Source organism: Mastomys coucha, unplaced genomic scaffold (genome assembly GCF_008632895.1).
Source record: "Mastomys coucha isolate ucsf_1 unplaced genomic scaffold, UCSF_Mcou_1 pScaffold3, whole genome shotgun sequence".
Taxonomy (NCBI): domain Eukaryota; kingdom Metazoa; phylum Chordata; class Mammalia; order Rodentia; family Muridae; genus Mastomys; species Mastomys coucha.
Genome location: NW_022196909.1, coordinates 8,074,600 through 8,087,226, shown reverse-complemented (window position 1 = coordinate 8,087,226; position 12,627 = coordinate 8,074,600). Strand labels below are relative to the sequence as shown.

The 12,627-nt window shown below is 45.0% G+C and overlaps 1 protein-coding gene across 2 annotated transcripts in view; it reads left to right on the top strand.

Moving 5' to 3' along the window:
* Positions 1 to 12,627, top strand: part of Armc2 (armadillo repeat containing 2) — a 105,486-nt gene that overhangs the window by 36,106 nt on the left and 56,753 nt on the right. For both annotated transcript variants that reach the window (XM_031347805.1, XM_031347804.1), the window contains exons 7-8: positions 4,620 to 4,718; positions 9,235 to 9,410. In XM_031347805.1, coding sequence (XP_031203665.1) covers positions 4,620 to 4,718; positions 9,235 to 9,410 — 275 coding nt within the window. The remainder of the gene's footprint in view (positions 1 to 4,619; positions 4,719 to 9,234; positions 9,411 to 12,627) is intronic.

Genomic DNA, 12,627 nt, shown 5'->3' with positions numbered 1-12,627 from the left:
TTTCATTTTTCACTGCAGTCTTAACCAGTCCCCAAGTCTGATGCCTTCAATGTGGACAGAAATTCACAGAAATTATAGTTTGAAAGTATCTGGAAGGGTGTGTGTGTGTGCAGATTTGATATCCGTGTAAATCTAAACTTAAGTTCAAAAGCATTGCCCACTTAGATGAAACTGTATTATGAAAGCCCTTTAGGGACTTTATTCTGCCTGAGGAAATATACAATAATACAGACCAATGGTTAGAAATGGTGCAAAGTCAGGCAGTGAGAAAAATGAGCCCGTGAGCATTTGTAACACTGGAACATCGTAATGTTGACTGTACAATCCAAGTAGCAGATGAAACCTTAAGTTGCAGAAACAAGAGTTAGGGATCTCTGTGTCACACCTGGAAAAACAAACATGCTGTCACCCCCATTTCAAAGGCTGGAGACCCCCAAGGGGGAAGGATATAGATAAGGTAGGCATAGAAAAGGATTTAATCCTTCAAGGGTTTGTTTTATCTTTAAAATAAAGAGGAAGATACAAACGTAGCGCACTGTTAGCCAAACTAGCCAGGCACGGCAGGTGTCTGTTCACATTCTTCATAGTTTTTTTTTTTCCATTTCACACAAGTTTATGTCAGGCTCAATGAATACACATCTATAATCTGAACATTTTGAAAACAGAGACAAGATTATGGATTGCAGGCCATCCTGAGATACACAGTAAGACCTTGTCTCAATAAAAATAAAAAGGATGATAAATGATATATCAATCTAGCACCGGGTGAAAGATGTTACCTTCCAACTAGCTTCTCACCAGTAAGGAGACACTTAGTGGTCACCCGCAATGTGTCTAGAACTCCGAAGAACCTAAGCCTTCAGATTCCCTAGACAACATTGTTGCCAAGGGCTTTATATTTGCATGCTAAAAACACCAGCCAATGATAACAATGTATCAAGCTGTTGTGTCCAAAGCTCAAAGCTGTGGTTAACAGCTATAACCACGGATACAGCAGAATCTTCAAAAACAGGCAGTATTTCTTGCCTGACTTACCCAATTTTCCTGTTGAATCATAATTTTTATATTTAGCAAACAGTGAACCTAGATGAAAGTGCTTTTTAAAATTTGAAGTTGTTGCCGGGCAGTGGTGGTGCATGCCTTTAATCCCAGCACTTGGGAGGCAGAGACAGGTGGATTTCTAAGTTTGAGGTCAGCCTGGTCTACAGAGTGAGTTCCAGGACAGCCAGGGCTACACAGAGAAACCCTGTCTCAAAAAAAAAAAAAAAAAAATTGAAGTTGTTCCCCAAGACTGAGGCAACTCATGTGTTTGTAGACATGCTTCAAGTTCTAGAGTTAACCGGGAAAAAGGCATGGAACAGAGGTGGTGGGGCAGTGAGGACCACAGTGGGAGACAGAAGCAAGGCCAGAGCAAGCCACAACCACATCAGTGAGAGGACTCCTGGGAGAATCCTTATACCACAGTGTTTAGCTAACCTCTCAGAATGAGTCTGAGGAGTTTCAGAAGGGCCTGGAGCTGACTAGACTTTGGTTGTCTCTGACTCATCTTGGTAAGCATCTCTTCTGGGGGGAGTGTGCCAACTGATTGTACTCTTCCCGGGGAACTAGTTGACCGCTGTGCTTTAACATTGAAGAGCACCCTGCATGTGGGTTTCGTTTTGGTTTTGGTTTTTTTGAAGACTGCGTGGTTTTAAAGCCTGAATTTCTAATAATCTGGGGTTTTGATGTGTCAGAGCAGGTTCCTGCTCCCATCAATGCCACAGCTCAATGCCACAGCTCAATGCCATAGCTCAATGCCACAGCTCAATGCCACAGCTCAATGCCAGAGTCTTCTTCTCTCACTCTTTACCATATTTTTTGAGACGGTCTCTTGTTGGACGTGTAGCCGCATTCTGGCCACGCTGAACTGATCAGTGAGCTCCCAGGATCTGTCTGCTTCTGCTCCTCCGTTCTGGGGTTACAGCCCCATGCCTGACTTCTTCTATATGTGCTGGGATCTGAGCCTAGGTCCCGAAGCTTGCAGCAGCGGGTACCTTACCCACCAAGCCATCTCGCAGCCTTCTTTCTAGCAAATTTAAGTGCTTCCTATATATGTCAAGGAAACAGACTCTTATTGACTTAACAGCTTCTGACTTTTTGTTTGCCCTATAATACTGAGTTTGTTTATATCCTTTGGCCTTGAAGTAGACTAGTTACCTAGGTTTATGAGCAGTTGTGTTTCTATACAGCTTGGCTATTTGCATTTACTTTCAGAAATATATGCATGTTTGTTTGTTTGTTAGATGTGAGTACATGGTTGCTCTCTTCAGGCACACCAGAAGAGGGCATCAGATCCCCTTACAGATGGTTGTGAGCCACCATGTGGTTACTGGGAATTGAACTCAGGACCTCTAGAAGAGCAGTCAATGCTCTTAACAGCTGAGCCATCTCTCCAGCCCAATCTGCATGTTTTATCCAGTTCAAGCACACTCAAAACTCCAAAAGGCAGAGATGATGGTCTGCAGTCTTTTGTCTGCCATTCTGAAAACCTCAACATCCCAAAAGTTGAAATATTTCTCGAACATAGTCAGTGACAATGGCAGACCTTACCGGAGCTGAAGTGTTGGCCGCATTAGTGTGAGCATTCATATATTGGGCTGGATGGTGCCACTGGAAACTCCCTGCTGTGAATGAATGCTGCTTCCATTCTGAGGGCCAGGCATTTATGAATTCTGCACCACACCTGGCCCAAAACTTAGAAAAGGAACTCTGGGCCTGCACTCAAGTGGACTAGTTCTGTGCTAAAGACAGTTCAATTTTGTTGTATAATGAAGTCTTGCTCATAGGTCGCACAGGTTAGCCAGTCTTGCTGTTTTGACTACATTGTATCCTTACCATTTAACCACAGTTTCATTGTCAAGAATTCTGTTTGCTTCTGGTGCTCCTGAACTTCCCCAGGTTCTGCCTGCCAGGCCTCCACTGGCACTAAGAAGGTCTGATAAAAGGCAAGCCTAGGCTCCCAACAGTGAGTAGCCATTCCCAAATGCAGCGGCAGGCCCTGAGCGTGTGGGGACAGGAAATAATTGTATAGCTTCCCCGATTCTCTCAGGAGCTATCAGCCCTGTGTGAAGAAAGGTTTGTATCTGGTGGCTTGAAGATTAATTTCAGACGCTGCTGAATTCAAATTGAGTTTGAAACATTGTCATTGTGCATTACACACTGACTTCTCTTCAGTTTACACAGACAATTGAGAAGAGTTCACTGGATTTTTAAAAGACTTATTTTTAATTATTTGTATGTGTATATATCTGTGCATGGGTATGTGAATGGGCAAGTGCTGTACCCAAGAAGATGCAATGAATAAATCATAAGTTGTGTAAAACATAAATAACTTTGAAGACAATTGGGTGTATAGAATCTCTTCATTGCTCCTATGATTTCCAATATTTCATGCACATTTTTGTGGTACCGGGCAAGGGGCTCAGGAGGCAGATGTCAGAGGAGGGAGTCTGAGGAAGGCCTACACATACAGTGCCCCCTCCAACTCCAGTTTGTGATTTGAGATATGCCTGAGCAAGGTGGAATCATGCTTTGCCACCTTCCCTATGAATTCTTTTTTTTGACAGGGTTGCCTTTCCTCTTGGTTTGCAATGGAACTAAATGATAGGGGCGGTGGATAATTTAATAGCCCTAGCTTCTGCTTGGATTCCACTCTCTCCATCTTCAGAAGCACAATGAAACAGGAGCCTGTAATCCTGGGAGGCTGAGGCAGGAGAATCCTGTGGGTTCAGGGCTAGCTTGGGCTACATGGTAGGTTCTAGGACAGAGTGAGATGTTGATGTGGGGGCTGGGGGAGGAAGAAAGGAACCAAGTGCCTCTGTTCTGCCTCTTGGGTACTGTCAGTAGCAGCGTCAGCACCTAGAGTTGCGCAGCATCTGCTCTTGGTGGCACTGTGGCGACACATCAGCCAGTACCTATTTGCTTAGTCAGGGAAAAGCGGTTTGCGAAATCCTTACCATTACTAGGTGCGTGGCCCTCGGGCAGAGCTTTGCCTCTCTCCTGCCACCCCTAAGCTCAATAGAGAAAGGTCACCCGGCATATCAATCATAGAGTTGGGATGGGGGGGACCAAGATGTTTCCCTCTACCACACGGGGAAGCACTGGCCTGGGGGCTACTTGCCTCATATCGTGTCTGTCCTAAAAGGGCTAAAATTATTACTAAAGATTTTTAGTTTTTAATCTTTATATATGTATCTGTGTATATATAGGTGTGTGTGTGTGTGTGTGTGTGTGTGTGTGTGTGTAGCTGTCTATTGTATGTAACAGAGGTTTTTAAGTAAAGAAATGACTCAAAGCAGTTTGCTGGTTTCCCATGGCCAGCAGCTCCTTCAAAGCTCTCTGCTCTCCAAAGCCCTCTAGCCCCGCCTATAAGTTCTGCTTCTTTGAAAGAACTCATCCTAGTTTTATGTGGGGTGGTTTGATGAAAAGACCCATGCTTCTCATTTAGAGTTGAGGTGGGGGCAAAGCGAGACTTGATTCTGTGGCTCATCAACTTTAGCGATGCGCAGGGAAGGCTTTTGCATGTGCCCTCTTCCAAGTCCCTCTCACAATGCCTTTTCCTTCTCTGGATTTCTTTGCAGCCTCAAGAGCCAGCTTACAGGAACAGGAGACAGAAATAGAAGTAGATGAAGTCTTTTGGAAAACACGGATTGTTCCGATTTTGCATGAATTAGAAAAGGGTAAAACAACAGTTCTTGTTCTAAATAAAAGCTTGGCATTTATCTGCATGCTCCCTACTGCTTGGAGTGCTCCCCGCTGCCTGGAGTAGTGCTCCCCACTGCCCTGATAGTCTCAGTTGTACTTTGACTGTTATTTCTGGGGTTATGTTGGAAACCAAAGAATGTTATGGGTTTACTTACCCTGTAGTTGTGTGTAGTAAATATTATGTAAACCAAATTATTAATGAGTAAAATTACACTTGGAATGTACCAGGCGAGCCAACTTCTGACATTCCCCACTAGCGCACATCAGTACCTCCTGTACTTGAGACTGCTGGGACAGCCTCTTCAGGGAGACTTCACACCCTAGATGGTCCGGGGAAACAGATCTCTGGAACTGAGTGAGTCGCACGGCCTGGTCAGTGAAAGCTATGGCCATGGTTTTGTTGAATCTCGCTACTCCTGAGGTTGAGCGTCCCTGCCAGGGAGGCCTCAAAAAGTGGCCTGGCACGCGTCCTGTCTAGCACTCCAGAGGGTCACAATGAGGCATCGCTGTGAAGATATAGGGCTCTTCTGAGAGAACATTATCTCCCCCACACACTTTTTTTTTTCTCAGAATTCCTCTGGAACCTTGGTCAGAGGCACAGAGTAAGCCCCCGTATTTAGTACCATGTGCACAGTGGGCCCTCTTGCACATTGCGGGCCCTCAGTAGGACTAATTGACTGGCTACTCTTAGACACATGAACAGCATGGCAGGACCAGATGATGCTCCACTAGATGCAGGGAAAATGCATCCTTACAGCCGGCAAGTAGGGAGCTGATGCCGAACAGCTGCTTCCGGGGCACCCAGTGCTTGCCAGTTTTTGTTTCCGTGCTGTGACTAGGCTGTGTTCTCCACTGGGTGGGCCTTCTGGGTCGTGGCTCTCCATGGGGCAGGCCTTCTGGACTGCGCTCTCCATGGAGCGGGTTTTCTGGGCAGGCTTTCTGGGATTGGTGTTAATAGCAGATGCCTGTTTTTTCATGTAAACTCTATACTCAAAGATGGATGAAACCAGCCGGTTGGTGGTGGTGCACACCTTTAGTCCCAGCACTTGGGAGGCAGAGGCAGGCAGATTTCTGACTTCGAGATCAGCCTGGTCTACAGAGTGAGTTCCAGGACAGCCAGGGCCATACAAAGAAACCTTGTCTTGAAAAACCAAAAAAGAAAAAAAAAAAAGATGGATGAAACCAAATTACCTCCGAATCCCTTACATTCAAAGAAGAGTATAACATTTTCCCCACTGGAATTACAGTTCCCACCCTCCTATTAGCTTGTGCAGTGAACTTTGGGCCATTCCTTCAGGCATGACTGCAAATCAAGCCAGGAAGGTGAGTCTGGCTAAGAATTAGAAACCACATCGGAATCCTTCAGGTGGGAGGCCTGTGGGAGGGCAGATCCCCCACCAGCAGGGTCTTCAGTGGATGCCCAGCGCTCTGTCCGCCAGATACCAGCAGGGCAAACTTAGGACAAGACTGAGGAGTTTGGGGGATGAGATGTAGATGAGCCTCCCTTTTCAATGGCTCATTATACAATGAGCTGTCACCAGACTATAAACCCTCCCCCTCGGGAAACTATGAGTTCAAGGCCAGTCTAGGTTCCATAGTAAAAGCCTGTGTCAAAAACAACCAGCCATCGAAAATACAGAAATATCACATCTTTATTCCTAGACAAATTTAGTAACAGCAAGTAGCATTAAATATGGTTCCCTCAATACCTTGCAGTTCTTTGGACCTGTTAAGTAGTTAATAGGTTAGTTAAAATAGTTAAGAGTTTTCAGATCCAGTTTTGTCTCAGCACTAAGTTCTAGCATACAGCCTTGTTTGTTAGTCCCTTCTCTGAGGGTTCCTCTTTTCTCTGCCCCTCACACACTGCTTTTTTTTTTTCTTCCTAGAAACTTTTGAGAATACATTGTTAACATTTTCAGGGCCAGCCTCTACCACACAATGAGACTCTGTTTCAAAATGAAACAAAATAAAAACAAACGAAAAACCCAAATCTATTATTCTTAACTACTTCAGTCCTTGATTTTCTGTTCCTTAGTTTTAGAAACAGGGGTGTTCATTTCCGTATCTTGGAATTACCATACAGTGCCATACAAATCTTGCCTGCATGTGGCTTATTGCCACCATGATTTCCTTTGTAGAAAAAGTAAGCCCCTGGGCCACAAGTTTCAATCATCTGTCACAGCCCTTTCATAATCCTGTTAGAAATGAGGAAACAGGGCCGGCAAGATGGCTCAGTGGGTAAGAGCTCTTCCGAAGGTCCTGAGTTCAAATCCTAGCAACCACGTGGTGGCTCACAGCCACCCATAATGAGATCTGACGCCCTTTTCTGGTGCATCTGAAGACAGCTACAGTGTACTTATATATAATAATAAATACATCTTTGGGCCTAAGTGAGCAGGCCTGACCAGAGAGAGCCGGGTCTACTGAAGGGAGCAGAGGTTCTAAAGTCAATTCCCAACAAGCAGATGAAGGTTCACAACCATCTGTATCTGTTAGCTACAGTGTGTACTCGTATACATAAATAAATCTTAAAAAAAAAAAAAAAAAAAAAAAAAAAAAAAAAAAAGAAGTAGGGAAACAGGCCATTTACTGTACAGAACGTCCGCACATCAGATTTTCCTCGTGTTTTCTCCTACTGAGACCCAAATTGGGCCTTTGAGGCAGGAGTAAGTGCACAGTTATGCCAGGTCTTCCTCAGGCCTTGTGGCAGGAGGCCCATTTGCTGTCCTATCTATCCCTTACGGGAAGCGTGACTTTTGGTCATCTGGGTCAGGCGGTGTCTGCCAGGTGCTTGCTCCGTGTCGCTGCTGTGGTTCGGGGTGACTTGGGAAGTTACCTGATGACTATGTTCCTCTAGATCTCTCTTGAAACTCTTAACCGGTTTCTGCTCTGATAACGTCTTTTGCGGCCATGTGCGTTTCTGTTTTGTTCTGCTTTGGCTTCTTGAGTCTCCAGATGTAGCCCAGGCTGACTTTGAACTTGTCACCCTTCTACCTCAGCTTCCAGAGTGCAGCGCTCCATGCAACATTTATAGATGCTATAGCCAGTTGACTGATACAGAGGGTTTACTGGAGCCGAAGCTGAAACTTTGATCATAGAAGCCTTCTTTTTCTATCTCTGTAAGCTTGAGTGGAGCCCCTGCAGCTGAGAATGGCCCCAAGCCTGCAAGCCTGAAGGCCAGTCAGAGAACAGAGCAACGCCCCAAAGTGATCCACACAATAGAGCTCCCGCTCTCCTCAGGCTGGGGTCTGGGTCACTTCCCAACTGTTCACTTACTTAAGGGCATAGCCGAGAGGCTCTGGAGTGTATGTAGTTATTGACATTTCAACTTTTTTTTCTTAGCTGTTATTGTTGAAAAGAGCTAAAAATGGCCCAAGTCACTTCCTTTTTGCTGTCGCACACTTCCTGCATGTCCACAGCTAAGCTCCCATTATGGTATTTACAGACTGGCTTCCAACATTTGCGTTTTGTGATGGGGTCCGTCAGAGGTCCCTTGAATTCCTCTCTCCCCCTTGTACGCCCCCCTGAGAGCAGGCTTCCTTCCCGGTGCACTAACTGTTAAGCCACTCTCAAAACTTACTTTCCTCAGGATCACGACTGTAAACAAAACATTCTAGACTCCCTCTTTCCTAAGCAACGTCTTTTCAAAAGTCTCCTCTTTAGTAATGGTGGCTTGCACTATGTCTCTTCCCCTGGTTGACAGACATTTTGAAAGGAATAGCCAGGAGGTGGTGGCTTAATCCCAGCACTTGAGAGGCAGAGGCAGGAGGGTCTCTATGAGCTCAAGGATAGCCTGGTGTATAGAGTGAATTCCAAGACAGCCAGCGCTGCACAGAGAAACCCTGCCCCCATTAAAAGAAAAAAAAAAAAAAAAAAAAAAAAAAAAGAAGAAGAAGAAAGAAAGGAAGGAAGGAAGGAAGATACTATGTTTTTTTTTTTTTTATCAACAGATAGAATAGAAGGTAACCTTGCTTGAAGTTATGTTGCAGATTATCTACATAGTTTTCTTACTCTACCATACAGATGTTTTCTACCATACAGATGTTGCTCTTCCATGCATACATACATAGGTCAGGATCCCTATTCACATAAAACATCGATCCATATATCTCACAACACACTTATTCACATGTGAAAATTAAATAGCAGTTCATGGTAGCATTAGTTCCTTTTGGAATCATGCATCTTTTTTTTTTAAGAAATGGAGGCAGAAATGCAAATGGCCTGCCCCAGTGAGATGAAACAGAGCCCGGGTGGAGGGGAGGGCACTCAGAAAGGAAGCCAAGGAAAAGGCTTTGAAAGGCTGGGTCCTGGATAAGCTAGGTGGCCGATTAGTAAATAAGTTAGCCCAGCAGATGGAAAGGATACAAAGAAAAACATCTGGAGATGTCTAGGGATGCCCGGCAAGCTCTTCCTCGCACTGCTTGCGTCTGACATATCTGAAAACTCAACCTTATGAGTAAGTGGTCGATATTCTCTTTGCTCCAATAGAAGAAGATATTGAAGAGATGTGCGCAGCCTGCACCCAGCTGCATCGCACGCTGGAGGAAGCGCGCATGCTCGGAAAGAAGTTCAAGAGGCGAACTGTTCTGCTAAAGGCTCTGTATAAGCTAGTGGACGCCGGCTCAGACCCGCTCAGCCTTAAGCTTGCGAAACTTATCCTAGCAGTAAGTTTGTCTTTTCCTTCTTTCTAGCAGACTGTCCTGCATCTGGGCCGTGTCAGATAATTTGTTTGTACATATTGCAAAAGGATGGAAAAAATGTGGTGTGTTTATTTAGACTCTTGGAAAAATTAAGGCGATAAGCTCGCCTCCCTGCGCAGGCCTAGAAAGTATTTCCCAAGGAAAAAGGCTGAGCACTTAGGAGATACCCTAAGTATTCAACACGCTTGCAGAATATTCTGGCCACATTTTCTGTGTAATTTTGGGTGGAGACTACACTTTTGCTTAGCTGTCAGAACCAACCACTCGTTCTCTCTGTAGAAGCCTGGGCGTGTGACTCAGTGCAACGTGCCTCTCACAGAGTCATTTCATCCTAGGCCTCTAATAGAGGAGCTGTCCCAGGGAGGCCCGGGGCTGCTAGCACCTAGCCACCTTTTCACCTGGATTCTAGATGTTTCTGTTTCATGATGAAGCAAAAGAGGAGATGAGAAAGAATGAACCACAGATCTATTTAAGCTTTTCAGTGAAAATATTACCTCGATTATTGATGGTCTTGAGCAAATTGGTGTGTGTATGTGTGTGTGTGTCACAGTTTAACTGAATTAGACCTTCTGAATTGGATGTTAAGTAGGTAAAAATCCACTTGGTGATTCGTCCTGTCCTAAAGAATCTAAATGGGGCTAAGTTCCGATGTAGAGGTAAGTGACTTTGGGCCTTTATTTTTTAAAGGAGAAAAACTATTTTAAGTATATGAACGGTACACTGGCATGTGTGTGTATGTACCATGTATGTGCCTTGTGCCCATGGGGGCCAAAAGACAGCACCGGATTTCCTGGAACTGGAGTTACAGGTGCTTGTGGGCCATCATTTGGATGTTGGAACTGAACCTGGGTGCTCTGCAAAAGCAGCCAGAGTGCCTAACCACTGAACCATCCCACTAGTGCCAGGTTGGTACCTTCTTCCTCGATACAGAGTTGCCAGGTCAGAAGGGAACCTCCAAGCAATGACATCCAACTTCCAATCGGCTGCTTGGATCTCCTGTAACATCCCAGGGGAGATCTTGTTCAAATGAGGCCTTAGGATGTGGTTCTATATAAATTCACCATATCATAAGAACTGTGGGGGACGGAGCTGGAGAGATGGTTCAGCAGTTACGAGAACTGGGTGTTCTTCCAAAGAACCCTGGTTCCATTCTCAGTGGCACGGGAGAGCTCACAGCTGTGGTGCCAGTCCCAGAGGAGCTGACACCCTCACACAGACCTGTACAGAACACCAGTGTACAGAAAATAAAAATAAATTAATTAATTAGAAGAAAAGGAACTGTGGCAGAAATACGAACCAAGACTTAAGCTATACAGAGGCCAAAGCTCTACACTGAATCTCCTCTTCTTGCTATTGTTTTTTCTGCCCACCAGTTTCATATTACAATCCAACCATTTAACAGTATGTATTTAAAAACATGCAGTAAGCATGCGAGATATTTGGATTTCTTGAATTCTTTGGCTCCATAGAGATCTGTCAGATAACCATTTTAATTTTAATCCTTGCTTGTATAAAAACCTCGTGAAAATATGTCAGTCTGTATTAAGAATGTTCAAAGAGTACAGAGATATAGGAGTGCAGCTATATTCAGGAAGAGTTAAACTCTAGGAGCTTGGTAGAGGGCTAACAACCAGACCGGAGTGTCCATGCACCCTTTGTGGCTAGATAGAGTGGGAGACTGGAGTGATCTCAAACTGCTTTAATTTGAAAAACAAGCAAACAAAACCAAAGCATCTCTTTTGTTTTGCTTTGTGTTTGTGTTTTTGTTTTGTTTTGGGGATTTCTTTTTGTTGCTGTTTTGTTTGTTTTGTTTTGGGGATTTCTTTTTGTTGCTGTTTTGTTTGTTTTGTTTTTTGGGTTTTGGGGGGGTTGTTTTGTTTTGAGACAGGGTTTCTCTGTGTAGCCGTGGCTGTTCTAACACTCACTCTGTAGACCAGGCTGGCCTACAGATATCTGCCTGCCTCTGCCTCCTGAGTGGTGGGAATAAAGGTGTGCACTACTACACCCCAGCCAAAAGCATCGTTTTTAATGTAAAAAGAAAAACTACCCTATCAGGAAAACATGCATTGCCAGAAATCCATCCTAGCCCTGGGACCCTCTAAACAAAGCAACCAAAGTCCCAGGATCCATCACTGAACTCTAGGGACGAGACAGTGACCAGCCAGCCAGCAGCTCTGTCCTCCCAAGGGCTGGGCACAGTACTCTTCGTTGTTGATGTTGTTTTGATAAAACTTGACAGTTGTGTTGTTTAATTTTGTGTGTGTGTGTATGTGTGTGTGTGTGTGTGTGTGTGTCTATGTGTAAAATCTGCTTTTTACTACAAGTGGGGCGAGGTGCTTTGGGATCATTTATTGGGGTGTTTTGTCAAGTGTAGAGCATAAGCTACCCACCACACTTAGGAAGAAGAGCTGGCCAGAGATCGCGGTCTCAAGCCGCCTTGGTGGAGTCTACCCCTGCACACCACCCTCACCCAGATGTGGAAGGGGTTTTCAGTTTGCCTCAGTCAGATCCTTTGCTGGGATTTAAAGCCATGTTGTCATAATCACTGTCTTCATTTTAACTGTCTATTTCATTTTCTCTCTGAGAGCGGAAGGAATCCCTACTCTGTCCTGTGAATGACCTGGCAAGTTATTAAAACACAGGCTCTGACAGGAGTATGGTTGGGCTGGGGGACTTGGCATGCCCAGAGCAGGAAGTGAGAGACTGACAGCTCTGTGGGTGGGTCTAAGGCCTCCCTTCTCTGTGCAGACAAGGGCACATGCCCAGTTAGCCAGCTTCTCCAAGAGCTGCGCAAAGGCCCAGAGCAGGCGCAGTAGGTGCAGGTGGTCCACCGTGCTCCCTCCTGCTGCCTCGCCAGCCACAGACAGCCTGCCCATCTTTCTTTCTCCCTCAGAGAACAGCTCAGCCTGTGAGCAGTTAAGTGCTTCATGGTATTTGTGGCCCTAACAGATAACTCAGAATATATTCGACTATCTTTTTAAAAAAATTAACTGATAACCCAATAAAGTATATCAGAAATAACTTTTAAAATAGGAAAATAATGACCCTTGTGCCATCATCTTCGCGCAGAAATCTTCATTTGTTCAGAGGTGCCCATTCTCCTCCTCCTCTTTTTCCTCCTCCTCTTTTTCCTCCTCCTCCTCCTCTTCCTCCTCCTCCTCCTCCTCCTCCTCTTCTTCTT